This window comes from Equus asinus, chromosome 8, assembly GCF_041296235.1.
Source record: "Equus asinus isolate D_3611 breed Donkey chromosome 8, EquAss-T2T_v2, whole genome shotgun sequence".
NCBI classification, from domain to species: domain Eukaryota; kingdom Metazoa; phylum Chordata; class Mammalia; order Perissodactyla; family Equidae; genus Equus; species Equus asinus.
The window spans coordinates 77,865,357-77,892,812 of NC_091797.1; the positions used below are offsets into that span (position 1 = coordinate 77,865,357).

General features: G+C 57.5%; 1 protein-coding gene across 5 annotated transcripts in view; it reads left to right on the forward strand.

The window, feature by feature from the left end:
- The window catches only part of CUX2 (cut like homeobox 2), a 238,762-nt gene that overhangs the window by 13,738 nt on the left and 197,568 nt on the right, over positions 1-27,456 (forward strand). Inside the window, exon 1 of one of the 5 annotated variants that reach the window (XM_070516035.1) lies at positions 18,296-18,623. The exons of 3 other annotated variants lie outside the window; for them this stretch is intronic. In XM_070516035.1, coding sequence (XP_070372136.1) covers positions 18,300-18,623 — 324 coding nt within the window. In that variant the 5' untranslated portion in view covers positions 18,296-18,299. Of the gene's footprint in view, positions 1-18,295; positions 18,624-27,456 lie in introns of those variants that run through there. One more of the 5 variants, XM_070516034.1, reaches the window with a different exon arrangement.

Here is a 27,456-nt window from a genome sequence, read left to right on the forward strand (position 1 = left end):
CCTCTTTATCTCTAGTAACCTTTCTTTGGTTTGTTTTAAAGTCTTTTTTTTTTTTTTTTTTAAAGATTTTATTTTTCCTTTTTTTCCCCAAAGCCCCCCGGTACATAGTTGTATATTCTTCGTTGTGGGTCCTTCTAGTTGTGGCATGTGGGACGCTGCCTCAGCGTGGTTTGATGAGCAGTGCCATGTCCGCACCCAGGATTCGAACCAACGAAACACTGGGCCGCCTTCAGCGGAGCACGCGAACTTAACTACTCGGCCACAGGGCCAGCCCCAAAAGTCTTTTTTTTTTTTGAGGAAGATTAGCCCTGAGCTAACTACTGCCAATCCTCCTCTTTTTGCTGAGGAAGACTGGCCCTGAGCTAACATCTGTGCCCATCTTCCTCTACTTTATATGTGGGATGCCTTCCACAGCATGGCATGCCAAGCGGTGCCATGTCCTCACCGGGGATCTGAACTGCTGAACCCCGGGCCGCCGAAGCAGAATGTGCGAACTTAACTGCTGCGCCACTGGGCCGGCCCCTAAAGTCTATTTTGTCTATCTGTAAGCTACTCACACTTTCTTATGGTTGCTGTTTGCATGAAATACCTTTTCCATCTTCTTACTTTCAATCTGTTTGTGTCTTTGAATTTAAAGCGTGACTCCTGTCGACAGCATTTAGTCGGATCTTGTTTTCTGTCCAGTCTGAAACCTCTGCCTTTTCATTGGCTTCTTTAACCTGTTCACGTTTAATATCATTATTGATATAGTTGGGTCTACACCTGCCATTGGCTTTTTGTTTTCCGTCTGTCTCACGTCTTCTTCCTTGGTCTCTCCCTCCTTTACTGCTTTCTTTTGCATTGAGTGAATGTTTTCTACTGTAGCACTTTAATTTCATTAATGGTTTTTTAACTATATTTCTGAGGTTTTTTTAGTGGCAGCTCTAGGGTTTACCACACACACACCTTAACTCATCAGAATCAGCTTCAGATTTTTACCAGCCTGGTTGTATATCTTCATTCTGGGCCTTGATCTTGGGCCGTGTTCCCTGGCCCTCCATGTTCCAGACCCACGTCTTCCTTCGTTCTCCTTTGCGCCACACCCCCCTGTGCATGACCTGCTGCCCCTGCTTGGGACACTGTTCCCACACGTCCCCTCTGTCAGCTCCTGCTTGACCTTGGGAGCCGGCTCAGTGTCATCTCCTTGGGGTGCCTTCCCCATTGTCCCCTGAGACGGTGACCCCGTCTCTACTGTACTTAACACGGTGACTGTCAGACATCGCTCTGTGGGCTGCTGACTCGCCTGCCCCCTCTGTCACCTCTAAGCTCCGTGACTGCACAGAACCTGGCCGCAGACGGCTGAGCACGCAGTAGGCCCTCGGGAGGTATCAGTCATGAACAAACAGGGATGGATGTGAATGTCGTGCGGCTGTGTTTACCTCCTTCTGTGTGTGTCGCGGCATCTGTGTGTGCGTGTTTTGAGGGTCTGTGGGTCTTTGCACATTCGTGTGTCTGTTTCCTTGTGTTTGTACCTTAGTGTGTTTCTATGTGTGTTTGAGCGTCCTTGTGTGTGTCTCTGAATGTGTGCCTGGGTGTGTGCATCCGCAGGTGGGTGTCTCTGTGTGCATGCCCGCGTGTGTCTTTGTCCACGTGTGCATCTTTGTGTGTGTGTTTGCTCACGCTCCCAGGCAGCAGCTCCTTTCAGCGTCTTCTCGCCGCGCGCTCATTTCTTGCCTGGGTTGGTGTCGCGTGTAGTGATTTCCCCACACCTGAGCACGGTCCCCCAAGTATTGATCTCACTGCGGTGGATGTGACTCGGGGTGATGTGGGGCCAGCTGGCAGGCTGCCTCCTCTCCATCGGCTGCCGCACTGCTGCGTCCCTCCCAGCCCCGCCTTGAGCCTTTCGAGGGGAGACCCCAGGTGGGAGCTTGGGGCCCGGGCAGAGTGGGGCTCCTGCCCTCGGTAGTGTGGAGGAAGGGAGATAATCCACATGAAGGGCCCAGCACGAGCCTGGTGCGCACCAGGCCCTCCGTGAACGTTATTCTGTCTCCTGCCGTCCTGCTTGCTCCCTGTTACCTCTCCCTGGAGCAGGTTAGCAGCATGCTAACCCGAAGGTGCCCAGAGAAGTTCAGAGGCTTCCTGTAGACACACAGCATTTTCCCAGTAAAGATGGGATTTTGCCCCAGGAGTTTCTGGCTTCTAGAAATCTGTCAGCTGCTTCCACAGTCTCCAGCCTCAGAGCTCTGTTTTGTTCCCCACGCCCTTATATCCCATACCCGCCCACTTCCCAGCCTTCACCTTTGCTGTTCCCTCTGCCTGGAACACCGGTCCCCTTGTTCTTTGCTGACCCCAGCCCTCTTTCCCTGACTCTGTGCTGGGTTGGGCTCCATCCTCTGTCTCCAGCCTGGACATCCCTGGCTTGGGCTGGTTCCTTGTTGCTCTCCCCCATCAGACAGAGAGCTCATTACTCTACGTCACAGCTGCAGTAACTGATGTGGTGCTTGGTGAGTGCTGAGTGCCTGGGACCCTGATCAGAGGTCGCCGTTTGAACACTGCGATTCCGGCTTCTCCTGGGTAGGGGTGCTGGCATCTCTGGGTCTGCGCTTCCCACAGGGCAGCAGGCAACCAAGCTGGGTGACGGGGCGGGGGTGAGGGTGAGTTCCCATTTTGTGCAACCCCCACTGAGCCCATTGTCCCGTTGATGCTCCCTGGAGGGCCCCCTAAGGCATGTGAGTTAGCAGCCTGGCTCTCGGGACCAGCTCTGCCCGCCTTGTGCTTGGTGTGGAGGTGATGCTGCCTTCTCTGGCCTCAGTGTAGCTATGCCAGAAAATGGGCAGAATTTACACGGCCGTTCAGGGATGAGAGGGGCTCTGAAGTTTGTTTTTAACCTAACGAACACTTACGAAGGGTGGCTGTGTGCCAGGCACAGCTCCAAATGCTCCTAAATATCATCATGTAAATGATTTAATTCCCAGAGCAACTCTATCATGTAGACACTATTAATAGCCCCATTTTGCAGAGGAGGAAGGAAGCTGAGGCACAGAGAGGTTAAGTGACTTGCCTGAGATCGCTCAGCAGAGTCAGGCAGTCTTGACTCAGAGCCTGTGTGGGTAGGCTCTCCTGCCTCTTGTTATTTTGTGAGTACCCAATGCCGAGACTGCGTATAGCTGGGAGGGGACTGCCGTCTGTGTGGCTCTGCCTTGTAAGGTCTTGCATGAGGGCTTTTGCTCATGGTGGACAGTGCCCGCTGGCAGGGGAGGGGGCTTGGGCCAGGATTCCCAGGAGTGGGTGCTGACCAGGAGCTGAGAGGTCGGGGTACTGGGGGCCAAGGTCGGAGCTGGGGACCAAGGCAGAGACTCTGGGAGGTGCCAGGCCTATTTCCTGCCCTTCACATCCCGGGGTAGCGGGACCCTGGGCGCCTTGGGCCAGCAGCCCGGGAGCCTCTCTGAGCCTGCACCATCCCTTGGAGAGCATCCTCCTCGGCCTCCGCGAGCAGGAGGCTTGGTCCCACGGCCCACGGCCTACTTTGTGGAATTCATCTCTGGAAGAAAATGATTTTCCGAGCAGAGCAGAGCGTGCTGGCATCTCGTGGTGGGTGAGGCCTTCGGAGGCCTTCTGCCTCCCCGGAGGCGGGAAGAGAGAAACCCAGGCTCAGCTCCTGCTCCCCGCTTTGCTGCCAAGCTGGGGTGCTCCCGGGAAGGCAGCTCCCCCAGCCCCACAGGCCCCAGAGCTGGCCCCCTGCCTCAGTTGCCCCATGAGTGCGTCTCACCCTGTACCCTGCCCGGGTGGCCCTCAAGTGGGTCGGGCTGGCCCCACGGCCGGCAGGTGGGTGGCAGGGGCCAGAGCATCCTTCGTTTCCCTGGGATGTATGGACGAGCTGCCCTGGTTGAGGACCGTGCTAATGGGAGTCAAAGCACTTCTCTGGAAGGTGGGTGGAGCTGAGCCTGGCTCTGCTGGGGGCCGGCCCTGGGTGCTGGGCGGCCCACGTGGCCTCACGGGCGTCTCAGTTTGTCTTCCGTCTGTGGGGCTCCCTGTGTTCTGTCCACTCCATGCTAGACCCTGTGGTTTGCTGGGTTCTTGACCCGCACACGGCGGGCGCTTGGAGAACTCGGGGGCTGTCGAGAGGTGACTCTAGGGGCTAAGGGGAGGCTGATGATGGCCTGCTTTGGGAGAAGTCCTTGTCCCTGGTAGTCAGAGCGAGGCCGTTTCCCATTCTGGGCCTCTTCGATGGGGCTGAGGGACAGGGAGATGTTGCCCATGAGGACAGTTCTTAAAATGTGTGACCGTGTGAGTCTGTCAGTCCTTTGTGGCTGCGTAACAAACCGCGTCAAAGGGGGACGGGCACGGCACCTGTCCGTGCTCGCAGGTCAGGGGTTAGTGCGGAGCCCAGCTGAATCGGCTGGTCTGCTCGTGCTTCTGGGGCTCCCGCTGGGAAGATGCAGATTTTGAGGTAATGTCTAGCGGCTGATGCTGGCTGTCGTCTGGGACCTGGGCTACCCTCCAGGACGCCCACATGTGGCCTGTCCATGTAGGCTCTGCGTGGGCTGCCTTTGGTGTCCTCACAGCGTGGCGGCTGGGTCCCCAGGGTGAGTGTCCCGAGGGAGCCAGGGGAAGGGAAGGCGTCTCGTGATCTGGCCTCGGAAGCCACGTAGCATTGCTTCCATCTCCTCTGCGGGCAAGGCAGTTACAAAGGACCGCCAGGCTCAAAGCAGGGTCGTCGACCCCAGCACTGGGTGGAAGGAGTGGCGGGGACACCGTGCAAGAAGAGCATGTGTGACGAGACGCTGGTGGCCTTCTGTGGGGAGAGCAGGCTGCTGCAGTGAGGGTGGTGGGGACTCAGGGCCATGGGGCAGACCGTGACGAGAGACAGGAGGTCGTAGAGGGGAGTGGGTGTGACAGGAAGTGGCCAAACAGGGAGACCTGGGTTGGCCAGAGTCCACCACGGTGGAAGTGAGCCTGACAGTGACAGTGCCGAGATGCTGGTGGCCCCATCTCCCCTCCTTTCCGAGCTGCCTCCTTGAAGGCCTCGGGGTGACCAGGCCGATTCCTGGGGCCTCAGGCCTCGGGCAGGCCGGGCTCACACCCTCCTTGGCCGGCCCTTCGTACCCCAGCCTCTCACCTCCCGTCTCCTGTGGACCCCGGGCTCGCGCTCCCACCTGCAGCCTCCTTTTCTTCCAGAAAGAGCGGCTCCCACCTCAGCAGCCTGGAAGCGCTCCAGCTACCATCCTTTTCTTCAAATAAGAGCAGCTAATTAACATTATTCTTTAATTATTGCCTTTATCAACAAGGGGTCTGATTTGTACCAGCAGGATGGTTGCCTTTCCTTAAACTACCCAAGTGCATGCTTCAGTTTCTGGTGCTTTGGAAATGAATTTGATGTCATCTGCGCAAAGTCGCTTAATGGGAACGCCTGGGTAATGACTGCGCCCGCCAACCCGCGAGCAGCCCTGGAAGCGTGTAATTTGGCCCCTCAGGCAACAGCACTTCTGAAATCTCTGGATAGTTTTGAACTCTCTGTTCTTAATTAAATATGCAATTTTTCACGGTAACCAGGTTAATTCTTTTGTGTTGTGTTGTAATACTGTTAGGAATTTTCATAGTTCTTATTAAACATTATTCAGGCATTGTGAATTCCATAATTAAAAAAAATGAAAAGAACAAAGCTTGATTCACTCCTTTCTTTTCCCTGGCTAATTTATCAAATGAATTTTGCAAATTTTTCTTTCTGTCCCCAGACAGAGTGGCAAGTGTTTTAAAGGGGAAGGATTTAATTGCCCTGTAGGGAGCGGCTGGTTATGAAGGATTTGGCGGTTTGATTAGTAAGCCCAGTTGGGAACGGTCTAATGCTCCATGATCTTAAAACCCGTCTGATGGTGCCTCTCCGAGGAGGCCTCTCTCTCCGTGATGCGCAGTGTCGACTTCACACAAGTGCGGTTATTGGGGAGTGAGGAAAGGGAGAGGAAGAGAGCTGACTTTATTTTAAACTGGGGATCTGGGGAGGTTTTTTCCTCCCCGTTTCCCTGCCTGGGGAGGCCGGACAGACACAGGAGAGGAACAGAGAGAGAGGGAGCTGATCTCAACTCGTAGGTGCCGGGACGGTGGCGGACGTCCTGCCCCGGGCGGGGGTGGGGCCCGAGGGGCCGTGATGCCGCCTCCTGGGCGCCGGCCTCGCTGAGCTGGTGGGCGCTCTCCAAGGAGGCCCCTCTTGGCAGGGCTTCTGGGGCAGGGGGTCACTTTTCCGTTTCTGGAATTGGGCTTGTTCTCTGAAAAAATGTGCAGACCCCCACTGAGCGTGGTGGGTGGGTGGTGGGTGGAGAGGACCGTGCCCGCCAGATGTCCAGGTGAGGCCAGGGCCCCATCAAGGGGGTGCCGGGCAGAAGTAGGTGAGCCTCCCGGTGGGGGCAGGAGGCCCACTGGCTGATGCCTGGACCTTTTTGTTTCCAGGGAGGGCCCCGTCTCTGCCTCGGTTTTCCCCATCTGCAAGATGGGGCGACTGACTCCCAACCTCTCCTTACTTTGGGGGGTCTCTGCGTTCTGTATCCTAGAGCTGGGGAGGTGGGAGGTGGAGCTGGGAGGGGTGGCAGGGGCCTTGGGGACCACAGCGTGGAGCTCAGATGTTCCCTTTTTAAGAGCAAAGTCCCCTGGATGTTGGAGGAAGGGAGGGGTGACGTGGAAGAGATGTCACCAAGGAGAGAGTGGTTGGGGGCCGCAGGCCTGGCTGGGGGCGAGCAGGAGGGGCCCTCTGTGCTGGAGGATGGGCTCTGCCAAGCAGCCCCCCACCTGCCCCCACCCAGATTTAGCATCTTCAGTCCTGAGCTCTGGGCCCCAGCCTGGGTCACCCCCCGCCAGTCTGACAGTTGGAGCTGGGGCAGGGGGCGTGGCTGGCCCTTCAGGGGGCTCGAGGGGTGGCACAGAGGGTTTGGGTTTTCACGAGAAGCTAGAAACCTGGGTTTTATGAGCCGTCTTTCAAGATGTGTGTAGGGGAGAAACAGAAAGTAATTACATTCCGGGCGCACAGATGAAACCTGTGTGTGAATGCCGGGTTGGGTCGGTGGCCCCTGGGTCCCCCATCTGCCCTGGGGCTCAGGAGGCTCTGAGCTGGTGGAAGGAGGCTCCCCAACAGCAATGACTCACCAAGCACCCTCCCAGTGCCCACCCGTGCGCCCCTGACAGGTGGAGCTCGTTTCATGCTCATGACCTGAGGGGCCAGTGGAATCTCGTCTCCATTTCTCAGATGGGCAAGACTGAGGGTCGAGAGGTGACACCTGGGACGAGAACTTAGGTCACAGGGCTCCACGTGGATGGCACCCCAGGAAGCCACGCAGGGAGGGGTCAGTGATATATTAGGTCACATGGCAATGCCCTTGCTTGGTTCTTAGTTAAAACCAAGAGCCAATGCCCCAAGCTCCTCCTTAAGTCATCCTCACAAAAAAACTAAATCAGGCCCCCACGCCCTCTCCTCCACTTAGGAACTGTCCGTGGCTCCCTACTGCTTGTGGGACGCAGCCCACACTTTTACCTGCAGGAGTCCTGTCGGCATCACCTCCTCCTCTGCCCTCGACTGCCTCACCGTCTCTCCCCTCACCGGACCTCCATGCCCCCAGCTCCCTGGCCAGACTTAACCACTTATCTGGTCCGCAGATGCCTTCTGCTTCTTTCTTACCTCGGGACCTTTGCACGTGCTGTTCTCCCCATCTGGAACTCTCCTGTGGTCACTCTCCCCGACAGACCTCTCATCCTGCACACCTCTTATCTGGGGGGCTCCCCTGAGCCTCCCGGCTGACTGGGGGCTCACTCTGTAGTCAGGCACCGTGCCTTGGGCTCGCTCACCTCGTCTTTCTTATTGTGAGACCTGCCAGGGCAGCGTTTGTGTCTGTCTTGTTGACCCTCATCGCACACGCAGAGCTTGGCGCCTGCTAGATGCTCAATAGGCATGTGTTGATGGCGCCACACTTCTGCTCCCAGAAAGTGTCAGGGGCAGGGACCCCTCCTAGACTTCCTGGACCCCGGCAGCAAGCAGGGCTCCCAGTTGGTTGGAAGACGTGAGAGGAGCAAGTTATACCCCCCCAGGCCCAGCCCAGCCTGCGGCTCTGGAAGGTTCTTTTGGAGCCGATGGCTTCCGTGAAGTGAGGACAAGACAAGGCTGCTCCTTTGAGGGCCGGGACAGGAGCGAGGCTGCCTAGCTGTCCTCAGAAGCAGAAGGAGAGTGAGGGCTTGACGCCTGCTCCCCCTGCCTCTCGTCAGCTTAGTCCTCGGATGGCCAGGTGCCCGGGACAGAGGAAGGGAAGTGACACAGTTATCTTCCGTCCCAGGAGATCTCAGGCTTTAGACAGACAGTGAGCGGGTGACACCTGCCACGGCAGCCTTAGCATGCGGGGACCTTGGTGGCCTCGGGACGTCCCCGCTGTGGCCACGGGGAGGCCAGGCCGTGGTTGGCGAGATTCTGCTTGGCGAGCGCCAGCCCCGTGGCATCCTCAGCCACATGCACATGCGCACCTGTCTGCAGCACATGTATGTACACATGTCCCCTACGGAGGAAGGAGCAGCGCGTTGTGGCACCCTGCACCCCGGGATGCGCGTGCCGCGGCCCCGCACCCTGCTCCCTCCTCCCTGCCCCCTCCTCCCTGCCTGTTCATTCCTGTTCGAGTTGCCAGGGCACCGAGGGGCCGAGGGAGCTTCTGGGCTGCGGGGTGGGACCAAGGCAGAGGCCGCAGAGGGGTTATGAAGGCATCCCGCGACTGAGAGGAAAAGAAGGGGTTCAGAAGGTGAGTTTGTCTTATGGAAGCCGCGTTGCCGCTGCTGGAGGGTATGGAGAGGGGGCCGCCCCCAGGCACCAGCCGCTGCCCCCTGGTTTATTGCTGCAAGCGCAGCTGTTCTCCTCTGTGTCCCTTCCACGCTCGTTTGCCCGCGCCCTGCATGGCATCTTGCTGTCCTTAGGATGAGCGTTTACCAGCCTACCCTTCCTTGAAGCGAGTGGGTCACTGTCCTCTCAGCCAGACCTCGTCCCTGGGCATCTCCAGGGTTTTCTGCTTTTGAAACACAGTAGTGATGGAAAGACTTGTGTTTCTGGCTTTACGTATTTCCCTGTTCTTGGCGGGGAGGGATGGAGAGCCGCGTGGCCAAGCGCCCGGCCCCAGAGTCGGGTAGCCCTGGGTTCCAGTTCTGCCCGTCAGCGACACTTGAGGCCAGTGATCCCCTGGCCGACCTCAGCCTCCTCATCCGGAGGCGGGCTCCTTCATGGGGAGTGTCGTGGGACCAGGATGAGGGAGGTGGCCTGGAGCGTTTAACCGGCGCCAGCACGTGGTGAGCACCCGTGCGTGCTGGCGGGGCTGCCCCCCTGGCCATTCTCTGCAGAGGGCGGTGGGTTCTGTGGAACCTGCGTGGGAGGAGTCTGGCGACACCTCCACGTGGGCGTGCTTTTCTGCCTGTGCTGGTGTGTACGATTCCGTGGATGCTCCGGGGCAGAGATACTGGTGTGCACACGCATGCACGCACACACACACACACTCAGCTAAACCAGGCGGAGGGCACAGGGCCGTTCTGGTTGAGGGTCCACGAGCATTTTATTGTGATTAAATATTTATTTGGTGCTTGTAACGAACGTGAACGTGGCACTTTGCAGTAGATAAAGCGGGGCCGTGTAGCAAAGGCCTGAGAGGCTGCGGGCCCAACTCAGCGAGGAGGCCGCTGGTTGAGGACAGGGGGAGTCATTCATTCAATCCGTCAGTCAGGCCTCCATCCAAGGAGCACTTATCCAGCACCTACTGTGCACCAGGCCCCGGGCTGTGTGCAGGGGATGCCCCGGGGACCAACACAGACATAGTCTCTGCCCTCATGGCACTGTTGGTCTCCACGGTGTTTAGAAGTAAAATCCCTTAAGAGACCAACATTAATCAAATAATCACACATATTTGAAATTGCAAACCCTGCTAAGAGCTGCAGAGAAAATGAGCTGGGAATGATGAGACTGTGTAACAGATTTAGTCTGGAAGTCAGGGGAGGACTCCTGAGTTAGCCAAGGGAGGAGGGGCCACGGCAGTCCATACAGAGGAAGGGAGCAGCATGTGCAAAGGTCCTGGGGTGGGAGGACACACCTCTGGTTCCAGGAAGCGAAAGGCAACCAGTGTTGCTGGAGCGCAGGGTGAGGGGCGGAGAGCTGGGTTGTGGCTGGGTAGGGTAGACAGGGCCAGCTCAAAAAGCTCTTGTAGGCCCTGCTAAGGTCTTTATCCTGAACAGAGCAGAACTGTGGCTGGGGGGGTTGGAAGGATGAAAGAGGAGGAGAATTGCAGGGGTTTGAGGGCTTAGAGCTTGGGATGGGAGAAGTGGCTAGACAAGGAGGCTCCGGCCGCCACGCTGTCCCCTAGCTGGAGAGTACATGCCCGGCCTCTCCAGGCATCTAGGACAGTCACCAGTCTGTAGGATGGAGCAGGTCAAGGGAGGGAGGGGAATAAAGAACTTTCCCTGGGCAAATGGGGCGGGGCTGCAGGAGGGCCTCACCACATTCTAATGTATGCTTCCTTTCTGCCGTTTATTATTTATCTAGGCGCTTGTGAAAGAGAAAGAGCCAAAAAACCCCACCAAATCCAACATTGCTCCAGGCGTGCAGCCTCAGGGAACAAGGGTTTTTTCTCTCCAGTATTTGTTGTGTTTGAGTGTGTGAAATGCCGTGCTGAAATTTGGGGCCCTGGCGGCATAGGGGGCTCCGGGGCCTTGGGGGCTGTCAGGAGGGGGGCCCCATCTCTCTCCACATGGTGATGGGGGCTGGCATGGCGGGGCCTGCCCTCTGCAAAATGATGGGCCCTCGGGGGCTGGAGGATTCTAGAATGGTGGGATCCCCAAAGGAGAGGTTGGGAAGCAGGGAGTCCGGGGGCCGGGAGGGGGGGGGGTGTCTGGCGACTGCCCCTGCAGCAGGATCTGCGCCTCACACGTTCTTATTAGCATCGTAATGGCCCCAAAATACTGATTCATGATCGCGCCCGAGCTGCCGCCTGAGGCAGCAGGGTTTAATAGTTCCACATGAGCCATTCTGGGCTGCTGAGTAAATATTGCTCATTCTGAAAAATTGGGTAAATGTGTGTTTACGCTGGTGACGAGCAGGGCACCAGCCAAGTAGGTAGCCGGAGTCTGGGCTGGCGCCGGGTGAGGTGGCGGGGGCCAGGGCAATGCTCACGCTCCTGGAAATGTCCGATTTGTGTCTGGCTGGCCTGGGACATGCTCCTCTGGACGTCAGGTGGGGTTAGGAAGGGGGCTGTGACCCACACAGGGTGGAGGGACCCTTATGTTTCTTGTGCACGTGGCCCTGGGGTGGACAGAAATGACCTGGGCCCTCCAAGCGAGGACAGACAAGTGATTGGTGTTGGCCCTGGGGGGCTGGTCCCCATGGGCCGCTGGAGGCACTGTGGTGGGAGTTAAGCCTGCAGGTGAATGAGTTCAATTCCGGGGTCCTCGTTCTGCCACTTGATCACTGTGGGGCCCCGGCAAGTTGCTTGACCCCTCTGCGGCCTGTTTGCCCATCTGTAAAATGGGGACGATAGAGGCCCTTCCTCATAGGGCCACTGTGGGACTTAAACACACGCACACTTACACGGTTTAAAGGCCTCGCGCACGAGGAATATTAGCTCTTGACACGACTGGCGTGGTGTGGAGAGCTTGCCTCTGCATCCCGCTGTCTCAGGGGTCCCTCGACTTTGAGAATCTGATGAGAGCTGAGCATCCGCATCAGAAACACGACAGAGACACACAGCGTTTTACATGTAGTTTCCGGGGGTGGTTGGCTCCTCCACCTCTGTCCGTGTCCTCCAAGGGGAGAGCTCCCGATCATCGTGGACCACCTTGTTGTGGAGTAGAAGTGAGCCAGGCCCTGGAACCTTCTAGAACTGGGTTTTAGCCAAGGCCTGGGTGTCCTCCTGGCTCTGCTTCGTATTTGCTGTGCAGAGCTAGGCAAGCGAAGAGACATCTCTGAACCTCAGTTTTAATACCTGATGTGGGGTTCTTCACAGGAAAAGGATTTGGACCATAGAAAGCACTGGGCCCAATGCCTGCACGCAGTAGGCCCTCAGGAAATACCATCATCAGCAGCAGTATCATCATCCCCCTTGATTGAGGACCCGAGAGTTGCTAAGTATAGACCCTGCCCCTCCGTTACGTTTATAGTCTGTAAAGTTCTCTTGTCTGAAGGTCTCGGGTCCCGTCCTGCTAGTTCCTGTGTGTTGATTCCCCCACATGATCGACTGTTTCCTCTGTGTTTTGTAATTTTGGGTTGAGAGCTCATCTTCGGTACGATTGTTTCTCTTGGAGTTTTGTGTGGCCCGGGTTCCCCCTAGACTAGAAGTCGGCAAACTCTGTGAAAGGCCAGACAGTAAATACTGGCTTTGAAGGCTGCGGTCTGATGCAACCACTCGACACGGCTGCTGTGCACGGAAGCAGCCACTGAACGTGTAAACTAATGGGCGTGGCTGGATTGGGCCCACAGCTCATAGTTACCCCGACCCCGAGGTTTTGTGTTTGCTTTTGCTGAATGTCCAGTGATACGACCAGAAGAGGAGGAGTTTTTATGTTAGTTCTCGGCTGACAGCAAAAGTTCTCAAGTGTGGCCCCTGGACCAGCAGCATCTGGGAACTTGGTGGGTGGGCAGATTCTTGGACCCATCCCAGATCTCCTGCGCCGGGAATTCGGGGGGAAGCCCAGCAGTCCGTGTCTTAGCAAGCCGTCCCGGTGTCTGATGCACGCGAGTATGAGAGCTCCAAGGGGGGCACAGAACCGCTCCAGACCTGGGTTACAAACGCTGGGGGGCTGCTCTGTGGTTTTCTAATCTAGACGCAAGGCTGAGCCAGGTCAGGCACCTCTCTTCTTCCTGTGTTGGTGCACAGAAGTGTTGTCACCCACGCTCGTGCTGAGGGTGAAGGTGCCCGGACTCCCAGGACGTTCAGTGCCAGGGCACTTGAGGATCCGGTGACACGCTTAGTGGGTCTGCTTTTGAGTTTCCTCTTCAGCTTGGGCCCTTGGGAATTCTCTTACTTTCTTACTGAACTGGCCTGTGTATTTCAGGGGTGTTGGTGTGCTGTATCCGGCACCTGTGGGCGCTCTGTAGCGGGGGTGTTGACGGGTTGTCTGTCTCCCCTGTCACTAGACAGAGCAGCCCTTTCGATGTAAGGAAAGGTTGAGCTTCTTTAGAACATCTGGCATCCCCCTGCTTCCCGAGTGACCTGACATTTGTCACTTGCCCTGGGGCCCAGGCCCTTTTTGTCCTTTGTGGGACCCAGAGCCCAAACATCCCCTGGGGGTCTCTCCGCCCTACCTTTGCCCAGGGCTTGAAGCCACTTCAGCCAGCATTTGTTGAGCGCCCACTGGTGCCAGGCCCTGGGTGAGGGAGGAAGGGGTGAGCTCTGTGCAAGTGACAAGTGTCTGTGCTAGAGGATGCCATCCATGGTCCCAGTGCCTGGGGACCTTCCTGTTTCCCAGCATGGAAACCCCCTTGTGCCACTCTAGGGGAACTTGCCTCCTTCAAGTGTTTTTCCCTGGGGGTCAGGGTGGGGCCAAGATTAAGAGCACTGGCTTTGAAGTCCAGTAGAATCAGGTTCAACTCCCAGCTCTGCCTCTTACATGCTGTGTGGTCTTGAGTGAGCCCCTTCATCTCTCTGAGCATCAGCCTCTCTGACTGTAAGATGGGACGACAGAGGGTTACGCTGTGGACCCAATGAGATCCTTGGTGGAAAGGTCTCAGCAGAGCGCCTGGTACCTGGTGAGTGCTCAATGGATGCTCCTATTTGTGACTCAAATAGCTGTTGTGATCTGCGCCTCATGATAAAGGGCTTGGAGAAGTCATGCTGCGAGGTGGCACGGCCCCCAGGTGCTCGTGGAACGGCAAAACCGGGCAGCGGGCAGACCCCACTGCTCACCGTGCTGGCAGGTGCGCCTTGGTATCTGCCCTGCCCCCACCCTTCCTGTGGAGCCTTCTTCACCTCACCTCCTCCTGTCAATCAGGACTCAATGCAGGGAGGAAGGGGAGCTGCCAATCACAGTACTCCCTCCTCAGGAGGTGGTGATTGGTCCAGGGGGAAGTCACCTGACTCAAGCTGGGCCAATCAGGGAGCTTTCTGGGATTTTTCAGTTGGATGAGAGAAGAGCCTGTTTTCTCTCTGGCTGAGATGCTGGAGGGAGGGTGCCCAGAGCTGCCTGGAGCCAGGCCTGCAGACACCGTCGTCGAGGCGGGTTGGAACCAGTCCCGGGAGAGGCCAGTCGAGGTACGAGAGGGACAGAACCATTCCGGAGGCCCCCTTGTACAGTTTGATTATGCGAGCCCACCCTGTTGTTTTTGTTTGTTTGTTTTGGGGATTTTTTTTTTGGTTAAGCTCTTTCAGATTAACTTTCTACCACCCACAGTGAGACATACTCTCCATGGAAGGTTCTGGAAACTCTTGGCCACTCAGTGTACATGACCAAATTTCTACAATGGTGAGCCGGACACACGTCATGTCTGTCCCCCGGCCTGGTGCTGACCTGCCGGGTGGGGCAGGCTGTGCCCTGTTCTTCGAAGAGCACGTGTGCAGGCTGAGGGGACAGGCAGGGGCCGCACGGTGTGCCGGGACAGAGCCCCGGGCACAGCTACACCCCTCTGGGATTTTGAGCATCCTCCTTCCACAGGAACTTTGGGAGACGGGCTGGCCGGTGACTCGGCCACGGTCACGTCAGTAAACCAGCCAGAGCAGTGGGGTCCCACGTGCAGCATCTGCAGATGTGGGATGCTCCCTTCCTCACGTCTCAGATTCTCTTCAGAGAAGCCCATCGGGGACCCCCTGCAGGGTCACCCGCCCTCCTCCCGGTCACTGTCAGGCAGCTCTGGCCCCTTGGGAATGGATCGTGCCCACCTTTTCGGCACGGACCGCAGACGCCCACAGAACCCCCACGCTCCCTGAACCCCGGCACCTGCCGACGCTCAGAACAGCTCTCTCCCGTCGCCTCTGATCTCAAAACCATCATCCTGGAAGAGGCTATTTCGTGTGCCCAAACGCCACTTTTTCTCACTGCCCTCCTTCCTTTTCTTTCTTTCTTGGATTCGCTCTGGGATTGGCTTCCTCGAACCAAAATAGCCCTCGCAGCCCAGGGAGAGCGCTCCCGTGGGCAGTGACATCCGTGTGAGAGCCAGTGTGGCCGGTGATGTCTGTCCTTGAAGGCGCTTGTCAGCCAGTGCCAGCGCCGTGTCAGCCGTCGCCCGAGGTGACTGTGGAGGTGCCGCCACTGTGAGCTTCTTTCCGGGAAGCCTTCGGCCCACTCTGTGGGCTCTGGGGCCCCCGGAGCAGCATCTTCTTCTGCAGAGATGAAGGCGGGCAGCCGCGGCCGTGCCCTGTGGCTCTTTTGCTCGGCCGTCCCCATTCCGCTCTGTCCCCTTCTTCCCTGACTAGTGGGACCTCGCGGGCTGGTGGCACAGGGCAGACCCCCAGAGGAGGGACGGTGCTGGCACTGTGCTGGGCTCTCCTGCGGGACCGGCGGTGCGCCTCACGGTTGAGAGTGTGGCCGTGGGGTCAGGCTCGGTCTGGGTTCCAGTCCTGGCTCTGCTGTCGTCGGCCAGTGCTGTGACTTCTCTGAGCCTCAGTTTTCTGTCTGTGGAACGGGGTCATTGGGTTTAGTGAAGACGACACAGGGAAACACCTCCTTGCTGTGTGCAGGAAGCTCAGCGAGTTGCAGCTGCTGCTCCCCTCCCGGGCACACCCGACTGGCCCCCGGCGGCCCATCCCCGCTCTTTAAGGCCCATCCCCGCTCTTTAAGGCTTCCCGTCAACAGCCCCTCTACCCCCAGGTTGACCACAGATGGAGCCTGCTTTCCTTGTAGAGTGCTGTTTTGTCCCTTTGTGTCTGGGTCCCGTCAAGAGCAAGTCCCCCAGCCCCCTGGTCCTCCTCACCCCCTACAGCTCTCCGCCTCTGTTCCTGTGATCCCGGGTCCGTCTCTGTCGTGGTGCAGAGCTGACTGCACAGCTAAGTCAGCGATGGCAAACTCCCGTGTGACGTTAACGACAGAGCCACCCCTGGGGACGCAGGAGGGAGTCTGAGGGGGGAGCAGGGGTGCTGGACCGCGGGGGAGACCGGGCTCTCTAGCACGGATGTCACAAGGGTTAAAACCCCAGGCTGGTGGACGGAATACCTGGCTGCCGGCCGGCTGTGGTCCAGACCAGGTTGTGGCCACATCGTCTCCCCACCACCACCGAGACTGTGAGCTCCTCGAGGGCAGGGACATTCCCGGCTGCCACCCCCGGGGCCCCGTGCTGGGGACAGTACATCGTGGGGGCCAGCACGTTTTTGATGAGTAAATAAATAAATGCATTTGCTGTTGACTTGCTCGTTTGTTTAAAAAGTCAGACGTGTTCGACGTGGTGCTTGTAGAAAGAACAAATGAGCAAAAAGAAGGAAAGAAAAATCACTCACTTCTGAGATAAATCTTTGTCATGGTTTCTTCAGAGTTTTTGTCACGGTTTAATAAACATACAGAAAAGGACACAGATCATACGTGTTCAGCCCAATGGCTTGTCACCAACCAGACACGCTCCTGGAGCCGTCGCTCAGATGAAGAAATAGAACACCGCTGCCCGCATCCCGGAAGCCGGGTCGTGCCTGTCCGGTCACCGTCACCCCGCGCCCCCAGGGCGACCCACCCTCACTGGCACCAGCACGCGCCCGTTTTGCCTGTCGGTGAGCTTCCTGTAAAGGGAGCCACCTGCCTGCTGTTCTGTGTCTGGCTTCCTTTGCCAGTATGTTCTCGAGATTTGTGTGTCGCCGCTGTTCATTCGTTCTCCTTCCCGTCCGGCATTCTGTTGGGAGAGACCACGGTTCATCCTCTCTCTCTCCTGTTGGTGGGCATTTGGGTGGCTTCCAGTCTGGGGCTCTGCAAACGGCGCTGAAAGGCACGTCGGTGTGTGTGTCTCTCGGTGCACAGGTGCTCACCTGGGTATAAATCAGGTTTCTCGATCTTGGCACTGGTGACAGTTGGGGCTGGATGATTCTCTGTGGGGGGCTGTCACTGTAGGATGTTCACACCATCCCTCTAGATGCCAGTAGCACCCCCCAAGTTGTGACAATCACCAGTCTCCAGGATTATCCCATGTCCCCTTGGGCGTGGACACAGTCACCTCGGGGTGAGACCCTGGGTGCGTGCGTGTCAGGGAGCGGAATTGCTGGGGTCGGGGAGCAAGGGCACGGCTTCAGCAGAGGATCCGCCCGTGGTTTTCCAGGTGGTGGTTCCAGTTTACGCCTCTGCCGGCCGTGTGTGACCTTCTAGTCATTTCTAGTACCTTTAAATGTAATTTATACATAAATTTCGTGGAATGAAGTCAAGCTGTAAATATCATTCCGCCCGTGCTAGATTACGTGCTGTAGTCTTTTATGTCGTTTATCACTTGTTCTTCCATTAGAGAGCAATGAAGTGATGAAGTCTGTACTTAACTCCGGAGCCTGACTTCCTTTAGCTTAATACCCGGTCCCACCACCTTCTAGTGGTGTGGCTTTGGCCAAACGACTTCACCTCTTGGAGCCTCAGTTTCCCCTTCTGTCCAACAGGGACAGTAAGGATACCCGCCTCTGTTACTGGGGATCATGTGAGTTCATTAATACACGTGAGGCGCGTGGAGCAGGGCCTGGCCCGGGGCCTGCGCCGTGTTGACTGGTAGTGCCTGTGTCAGTGGCTGTAAACATTCTCTCCTGTGGGTGAGCTGTGGTTTGTGTCAGGAGGCCTTTGGTCTGGGGTGGTAAATGGTTTTCAATTTGGGCTGCCAGATTTTGCAAAAAATAAAGTAATGATAATATAGGATACCTAGTTAAATTTGAATTTCAGGTAAACAACAGAAGAGTTTTAATATAAGTGTATCTCATGCGATGTTTGGGGCATACTTATGCTAAAAAGTATACGCTGTTTATCTGAGTTCAGATTTCTCTGTGCGTCTGTGCCTTATCCAGCTGTCCTCTTAATTCTGGTTCTTTTCTCTTTTGAGCATCACAGTGATTACCATCCTGGAAGCGGCATCTTTGTGCACAAGTTGTGTTTCCCAAACTTGGCTTCTCGTGTGATCACCTGGGGGTCTGTTAAAGAGCAGAATCCTGGCCCCACCCAGATCTCTTGAAACCCAATTCCCAGGGCTGGGTTGAGAGTCTGAATTTTTTTTTTTTTTTTGCTTAAGGAACATTAGCCCTGAGCTAACATCTGTGCCCATCTTCCTCTATTTTGTATGTGAGACGCCTGCCACAGCGTGGCTGGATGAGCTGGTGTGTAGGTCCGTGTCCGGGATCTGAACCCGTGAACTCTGGACCGCCAAAGCGGAGCGCAAACTTAACCATATGCCACTGGGCTGGCCCCGAAAGTCTGAATGTTTAACCAAGGCCTCAGGTGGCCCAGAGCCGAGACGTGAGGGCGGACTCCTGCCTGCCCTGTTGCTGTGTGCTCAGCGGAGGGCGGGTGGGAGGCTCCCCCTCGCCGGCCCTGCCTGTGGCTCTCCCCTGCGGGTGAAGAGAAGGGCCTGGCCTGCCCCTCCGGGACCCCTCTGCTGGAGGCTTCCACTGGGGCTGGGGGCCGAGAAGATGTCCCCATCTCCAGCTGCGCTCGGCTCAGCCAGGCCTGCCCGGCTTCCAGGAAGCGGCCTGAACTTGGGCAGCGGAGGGCAGGTGAAGGCATGGGCACCGGGGCCGGGCGCTGATCTCTGTCTGCAGTTCTGGGAAGGCCTGGCTGGAGGCAAACAGGCAGCGGGCCAACGGTGGCCGCGGCCCAGCCGCAGGGGGGGCCTGGCTGGCCTGGGGGCCCATCTCAGCTCAAGGGGCCCTCTGGGTTCTGGCCACTGCTGGAGGGGGACAGTGCCCCTTGGGCCCAGGCCTGAGGCCTCCTGAGACCCACCATCTGGCCAGGTAAGGTCAGGCCTGGCCAAGGAGCAGAGCCTGGGCCCCCAGAACGGCCCCCTCGCCCTGTCCCTGCCTGGCCAGAGCCTCAGGGACTCACGGGCCATTCATTGGGGCCCCACAGCCGCCTTGGGTCCAGGCGGGTCCCCGCGGGCCTGAGGGCACTGGTGGACAGAGAGGTCCCCTCCCCAGCCTGCCCGCAGGAGCAGCCGCCTCCCGACGTGGGAGGACTGGGCTGAGTTCTTGCCATCCGGCTGCTGCCAGCCTCCCCTGGAGCCGCCAGGCCACCGCCAGCCGGCCGGGCCACCGCCGTCTGCTCAGCTCCCAGCCACAGCCTGACAGCTCAGCCACATCGATAGGCTCGGGTCAGGGGGCCGCGGAGGCTGGTTCTCTGGGCGGGGCCGGCGGGTCCTCGGGGTTTGGGCTGGGGAGTGGGATGCTCACCCTCCTCTGTCCCCTGGCTGCCGGCACCTTGTGCTGGGCGCAGACGTTTGCTGGGGGAGAGCTTGTCGGGCAAATATACCTAATTGTAGTGCTTTATTCCTTTTTTCTTCCTTCAAGCGTTTGTTGTAGGCCAGGCATTGTTCTAGACTGAGAGAATAGCGTGTGACGAACCCACATGGGGGCCTTGCCCTTCGGAGTGTATAGTTCTCTTTATCTGCCCTTATTGGTGGGGGGAACCCAGGGCTCAGAGAGGCCAAGCAACTTGCCCAGGGTCGCTCAGCAAGAGGCACCTGCCAGGTTGAACTCTCACTAGTTAAATGAACAAAATAATCTCCACTGGATCAAGTGGGAAACTGAGTCTGAATAATAATGATGATGGTGATAGCCGGCGTTAATCAAAGGCTTACTGTGTCCCAGGCACTGCGCTGAGTGAGTTCTGTGAGGTCCGTGTTAGTATCATCCCATTTTTTTAAAGTTGTGAAAGCCAAGGTTCAGAGAGTTGAATTCACTTACCCAAAGTCACACAGCTAGCAAGGGGCAGAGCTGGGATTTGGACTCTGCCTGCTCAGAACAAGGAGGTGGCTCACCCTGTAGTCACCCAAAGGACGGTCCAGCTTCCTTCTCCTGATTCCCCGTCTCCTTCCAGCCCCGCCTGAGTGTCTTCCATTTTCCCCCCGTAAATCCTTCTTCCTAGCCGGGTCGGCCGTGGCAGACGGGCCCCCAAACAATAATGCCGAGCGCAGCCTCTGCTGCAGCTGGATTTCCTGCTCGCTCAGCAGGATGCAAACTTTGGCCTGGCTGTGTCTGTGTGTGGCCTTTTAAAAAACCCCTTATTTACTCTGCTCTTGTTTTTATAAGATGTGACTCTTAACGAGGCTTTAATTCAAGGTCAAAGAGTCTGGAAGTTGGCGAGAAAGCCCTTCGCCCCCCTGGGCCCCGCCAGACACGCAATCAGCCGGTGCCTGGCTTTTTTCGCCTCCTCTTTTCAACAGTCCCATTGCAACACAGCGCTTCCTCGCACCAGGAGGTGAAATGTTTGAACTGACTGTCTTGCCTGTGCCTAACTGTTTGCAAAATGCCCCCGGCCCCCTCTCGTCTTTGTTTATTTTTTCCTTTTCTGTAGGTCAAGGAAAATAATTTATTAACTTGGGAATTAGGGACAATATTGTTGCCCAGCCCCGCATCCCCCCGAGGCCCAGGCCGTCCCGCCTGCCCGGCTCCGGGAGTCGAGGCAGGCTTTTCCGGAGTGTGGCAGGGCCCGGGCGGACGGGCTAATGTATTCGCGGTCATGCTACGGAGACCCGAGTGTCTGGAACCCCAGCCTCCGGGGACCAGCGGGGCCACGCCACCGACCTGGACCCCCTGGACGGCGCCCCCGTCTAAATCCATCAGCCTCTCCAACCCCAGTCTTGGACCACTAAATAATTTACGGGCGCGCGGAGCGGCGAGCGGCGGGTCACCGGAGTTCATGGGTTAATAACAGGTTTGGTTTTCGATGTCAGCAGCTCTCTTGATAACGTATGAAAGAATCCTATTCTGTTGATTAGATTTTGAAATGGATCAATTTTTAATCAGCCGAACACCTGACTCAGTCGATAAGCGTTACATCTCGGAGACAGGATGGAGGCCGGCTTTATTTACAGGCGTGTTTGTTTTTGGGGGCCATACGCAAATTCCCGCCCGGGCCCTCCTCCTGGAAGAAATTGACCCGATTATCTCCCAGCTCGAATGGTCGTGTTTGATCCGGCTTCTGATGAGTTGGGAAATCCATGGGTCTGTTTAAGAGATAAGAACAGCAGCTAACGGTTTGATTTAGGCATCCATGGTTATTGATGGAAAAAGCATTTATTTGCCAATGGAGAAATTTTGCTTAATGTAACAGCAGGAGGAAGGGAGGAGGCGAAGGGAGTCTGCGCGGGAGCGGGGGGCCGCAGGGGCGTGGTAGCTCTGGGGCAGCTGGGTTTCCAGCCCTGTCCTCTTGAGATTTTCAAAACAGTGGTGTGGAAGTGGGCGAATGAGCATGTTAATGCCTAGAAGGTTCATGGTGGGGGTGGGGGGGTGTTGCTCCTGGTCATTTTATTTATTCATTCAACAAGCAGTTGAGCCCACCCTGTGTTCAGAGGCTGTGCTGGGCATCATGGATGAAGCCGATGTTGAGAGAGACGGGTTGCTGCCCTCATGGAGCGTGCATTCTGGTGGGGGGCAGGGAGGGAGGCGGGAGGTAAAGAAAATCAAGGTGTCAAATCACAGACGACGCTGGGAAGCTCTGAGAGAAATAACTTGAGCACCCGGTTTCGATGTGGTCCAGGAACGTCTCCCTGGGTGAGGAGCAGCAGAGGCCGGCGTGCCGGAGGAGCCTGGGGGGGCCTGGTCTGATGCGCCTGCAGCCCCCAGCCTGCGGGGCCCTGGCCCGGCGGGAGCCGAGGGATCCCCGAGGCAGAACTTTCTGGCCTCCAGACTTTTCCTCAGGCTGCAGAGCTGGGGACAGGGTGGCACGGAGGCTGGGGGCCTGCGCTGTGACGTCAGATGGCTGTGGGGCCTCCAGTCTCAGCCCTGCCCTTTGCAAGCCCATGACCTCAGACAGATGCGTCTTTCCACACACAAGCGAGGGTGGTTTCCGGGATAGAACTTTCCAGAAAGACTCATGAGGACCTGCCACCAGTGGCTGCCTCTGGAGAGGGCTGGGTGGGAGGGGACTTTCTTCTCCATGGCCTCTTGTAGCCTCTGAAGTTATGCCCCAGTCGTGTCATTTCGTCAGTTGTCCACACCGTGTGCGATGCTCTGTGACGTACACGGGGTGGACCTGCATTCGGGACAAGGCTGGTGTTACCTCCCCCGTTTTATAGGTGAGGCTCAGAGGAGGCGTTCGCTTGCCCACAATCACACAGCCGGACCTGGCGGTCTCCCGCCCCTTCTCAGGTGCTGACCCCTCTCTCTTCCACTCGCTCGTCTCCTTTGTGGCTGTTGGTGGAGGTCGTGGATTTGTGCAACTGGAAGCAGCTGGGTTTTCCCGGCCCGAGTAGTGATTTCTCATTCCCCAGTGCTCTGCTCCGAGAACCATCGATTGGGCGGCTTTATTTATTAGCTTAATCTTTGCACATCCCTCAGCGACGCTGTTCCAGCACCTGCCTCGTCGGGGGCAGAGGGCTGCACGCACACCTGTGTGCGTGTGCTCGGGCCTGGGAGTGCCCTGTGGCTGTCAGCCTGCGTGGGCTGACCCTCTCTTCCCAGCTCTCCTGGGTGACACGCCGGCTCTCACCAGCGTCTTAATCCAGGCCTGGCACACGGTGATTGTGCACTGAGGGATCTCAGGGGAAAGAACCACCTGATCTAGGGTCAGAAGTCCCAGGTTCTGGTCCCAGTACCTCCACTCACTTGCTGTGTGATCTTGAGCAAGTCACTTCTGTTCTCTGGGCCTCAGTTCCTCACCTGTAAAATGGGAGTGATGATAATATCGGGCCTTCTCCATGTTGCTGTGAGCAGGCTGGGAACACTTCTACCTCGGGGCCTTTGCACTTGCTATTCCTGCTTTTCTCTCATGTCAGCATAGCCTGCTCCTTTGAGCTTACTCAGAAGTTGCTTTCTCAGGGAAGCCTCGTCTGGCCATCCTAACTAAAATTTCACAGCGTGCTTGTACACACACACACACGCCTGCATGCAAACCATTCTTCCCGCTATATATTTTCCTTCCTTAGCACTTAACATGATTGATCCTATTATTATATCTTTTAACCATTGATCTCATTTGCTGGCTTCTCCCATTAAAGTGGCAGCTGCAGGACAGCAGAGATTTTTTCTGTTTGGCTCCCTGCTGTCTTCCTCGCACCCAAAATGGGGCTTGGCCTAGAATAAGTGCTCAGAAGGTGTCTGTGGAAGGAAAGAATGAAATAAATCATCAGATGACACCTAGAACGGTGCCTGCCACATAGGACACACTCAACAAACGTGAGTTATTATTACTGCTAATGTCGCTGCTGTTGAGATTTTCTGAGCCTCAGTTTCCTCCCCTATAAATAGAGGGGCTGTTGGTGACAACCCTGCTAGAGCTGTTGTGAAGGTTCAGTGACGTGGATGTCAGGTTCTTGGCACAGCTCCTGACACGGAAATTCTTCAGTAAATAGCGGCTTTTATAGTTATAAGTACAGAATGAACGATAAAGCTCCGCCAGGGACGAGAGTGTTTCTGGGAAGTGGAGTTAGTGTCTGGGACCCAGGGCCCAGCCCTCACCACCCCATCACCGGTCCTGATTAGCTACTGCCGTGGTGGGGGCGCGAGCTTCTGATTTCCTTCAACTGTCGTTTACCCGGAGTGTCCAGCCGAGGTTTGCAGACGCCCCCTGGGATTCTCGCTTTCTCAGGGGTGTCTTTGGGTCTTTCAAAGTTCCTTTGATTTTGTTTTCGTTTTCTTTTGAGTATGGGAAGTTCTCTTTCTTTTTTTTTAAGAAGGAAAAGATAGGTTGATATTTATTGTCCCTGGGAAGCAGCCTCAGCACATTGCGATGTGAAGAAAAGCCAGTGCTGAGCGCACGTGGTGTGTGGTTTCTGTAAATCACAAAAGTGGAGCCTCTCCAGCCAGGGGCTGAGGTCGTGCACGGCCCAGGCCTGGGGCCCGGGCTTCACCGCTCTAGTAGGGGGAACCCAGCAGGACTCCCAGCTGCAAGCAACAGAACCCAGCTCGGCTCGGCTTCCCGCCAAGACTCCGCCCCGGGGATGCTGTGCTGGCCGCCAGGAGAGCACGGCCAGGGGAGCACGGCAGATGTTCACGACATTGGGAGGGAGGCAGACCCGCTGGGACAGGGACCCCCAAATGAAAATAAAGGATGGTCACTAGACGCGATGGGAACTGGTACTGGGGTCACGGTTGTCCCCGTGTTGCCTGAGGCAGATGCAAAAGCAGACCGGCCGCCGCTGTCACCACTCTCACCGCTGTCCCCATTCCCCTGGGGCTCTCCAGTGACGTCTGGGGAGCTTCCACCCGCTGCTGATGGATCCGTGTCCTGGGGTCCTCTGTCCCAAACCACAAGACCCCTTTGCCTGCGAGCGGGGCCAGCGGAGCTGGACGCAGCCCTCGGCAGCCCCCTCAGCTTAGGGTTGGGCAGAAGCACCCCAGCTCCAGTGGGCGGAAGGGTTCCGGGGTCTCTCGGCTGCTGGAGGCTGGAGGCCGTTTTGTGCTTGGCTTGTTTAAGGAGGTCTGTATGTCCCCAACCTCGAGAATGTGTGGCTCTGTCCTTTGGAATCAAGCCCCTGCAGAAGAGCAGGTGTCCCCAGGAAGACTGGGGATGTCCGTGGGGACCGCAGGGAGCTTGATGGCGTCTCGTGTCTCTGCTCACGTCATGGACAGGGCAGTCCGGGCCTCTGCGTCGAGCTGAGATGAAGGGGAGATGAGAGGAGGGGAAACGTGGGCATCATGGCGTGCCGTGGGTGAGACTGAAGTCCAGACACAGGGCTGACGGCCTGAGCGTGTTCGCGTTTGGGGAGTTTTCTGGATTTGGAGCTTCAGTGGGAAGAGGCGCGAATTAGTTCAATTAGTTCAGCATCTCTTGAACACCTACTGTGTGCCGAGTGCTGTGGTGGGCGCTTTGTGGGGAGAGATGGTGAGACCAAGCTTCCCAGAAGGTCTGAGGGAGCCCACGGACGGCAGTGACCCGAGTGGATGGGTGGCAGGCGGCCCGGGGAGGTTGGAGCCCAGGTCGCGGGCAGAGGGGAGACAGTTGTTCCATGAGCTGGAGCCTGGGGGAGAGGACGGGCATTTGATACAAGCCTTGAAAGCGGGAAGGCTTGACAGACTGACTGATGGGGCAGAGTACAGCGTGGGCCACACCTGCAGGCACCGAGCAGGCCAGTCTGGCTCGTGCGTGGAAGGGAGACGTGGGGTCGGGCTGGAGAAGGCAGGATCCTGAATGTCATGCAGAAGGGCTACCGGATAGCCTGGTGGGCCATAGGGAGCCACAGAAGGCGCTGGAGGAGGAGAGTGAGAGGTTTGGGACTGTGCTTAAAAGATTCTTTTGTCACAAGGTTTCTCGACCTTCACGCTGTTGACGTTTTGGGCCGTTTGGTTGTCGGGCCATCCTGTGCGTGGTAGGCTGTGAGCAGCATCCGTGATCTCTGCCCACTGATGCCAGCTGCCTCTCCTCCAAGTGTGACCCCCGAAAGGTCTCCAGAGAGTGCCGACCGTCCTCTGGGGACCACGGGCCCCCTGGGTGAGAAGCCCTGTTGTCATGGGTGGGAGCAGAGAGGCCTGTTGGGGAGCAGCCCCGAAACGCGCGAGCACGGGCGGGAGTGGGGCGCGTGGCCTTTGAGAACAGGGACCAGAGGCCCGGGGCAGAAGGTCGAGGAGACTGGGGAGAGAGATGCTGCAGCTTCCGGGGCCGAGTCCAAGGCCCAGGCCTGTTGGGTCCAGGGGGCCGCAGCAGATGAGGAAGAGAAACTCGGGGGGGAGGGGGCTGGGGGACCCCAGAGTCCGTACGTCCTGGGGTATCTCCAGGGCTTGACACGAAGTAGGTTCCTGGAAGGGGGAGGGCGGTGGTGTTGAATGAATGAATGAGCCAGATGGGAGGCCCTTTGGAAAAAGGCCCGAGCTCGCGGGCAGCTGAGCGAAGACGTGCTGGTGGTAAGTGCCTACTGTGTGCACGCAGGTGGGCCTCTGACCTCACGGGGAGTGTAGCCTGGGGCAGAGGCGCTGAGCCAGCGGCCGCAGACACTGTGGGGTTGCAGAGGGCGCTCGGGCCGAGGAAGGGCAGCCCCGGGAGGCCGTGTGGTGGGAGGCGAGGATGGTCAGGACTGCCGTCGACAGGGCGACCCACTTTGGGCTCAGAGCATCTGCTCATTCAAGGTCGCTTTGGTGGGGGCAGGGCGACAGCCGCCCCTCGGCCCAGGGGAGCAGTGAGGGCAGACCAGACAACAGGGGGATTTCCTCCGGTACTGGGGTGGGGGTAATCAGGGACGGCTTCTATGAGGAGGCGCCGTTTGAGCTGAGACTGGAAGGCCGAGTGGAAGTTTTCAGGGGGCAGCACGAGGGAATAGCATATGCAAAGGCCTCGGGGCTGTGACAGAGACCAGGGTTTATGGGGCAGAGGGCCTTGACTCAACTTCTTCAACCTTACAGACAAATATGATCTCCCCCGGCCTCCATCAGTGAGGACCTGATCAGTGGGGCGGAGCGGTTGGTGGCGTCCGGGGTGGTGACGTGCTCCCGTCCCCCCATCCCTGCTCAGTTTCTGCTCCAGGGCAGCAGGGACGGCCGCCGAGGCCCCGCCCGCCCCGAGCGGGCACTTGGGGATATTTTGAGCCTACGATTCTTAGTCCCTTCCACGCACCGCTGGAGAGAGCAGACTTCACTTTTCCTTTTTTTTTTTTCAAGGCCAATTAAAAAAAGATTTTTTTCAGAGCAGGCCATTGGCTATTACGGAAACAGTAAACAGGAGTCAGCGCCCGGGCATAAGTGGTCGGTTTTAATTAGAACATTAAAGTATTTTAACGCTTACACTTTTATTTTTGCGAACTTGATTATATAGCATTTTAAATACCTGCGAACGTTTTAAGGACTCTCGGCGATGAGTTATTTGCAGTTTCACAGGAAACTTCTATTTTAAAAGCCGAACGGTCTGCGCGCGGCCGCGAGGGCCTGGCAGCCACATCTACACTGTATAATGAGAGGCCGCACGGGGGGTGGCCTGGCAGGCAGCTCGCTGGGCCGCGGCACCGGGCCCCCGGCCGCACCTTCTGGAGCGGCTCCTGCCTGGTGCACGGGTCTGGGGGGCCCGGGGGGCCAGCCGGGGTCCCCACACCACCCCCGGGCCGGAGGATGGTCCCCGGAGTGTGTCTCCAGGGCGTCCCTCGGTCTCCCCCTGTTGCTGCCCCTTGGCTGACCGTGGAGGCCTCTTTGAGGGGCTCCGGCCTCAGCGTGCACCCCTCCAGGCTTCCCCCACCCAGCACCCAAAGGGGCTTCTTAAAACACAAGGCAGGCTGCTCACTCTGTCGCTCAGAAGCTCTCCAGCGTGAGGTCAAGGCTGACGCATCTCTGGGCTGCCGGCAGTGGGCCCTGCTGACCTGGCCTGGCGTCTCCGGCCCCCCTCGTGTCACACTGCCCAGCTGCACTGGCCTCCTCATCCTCCTTTGATGCTCTCGTGTTTACTGAGTGTCTGCTCTCTGCCAGCCCTTGT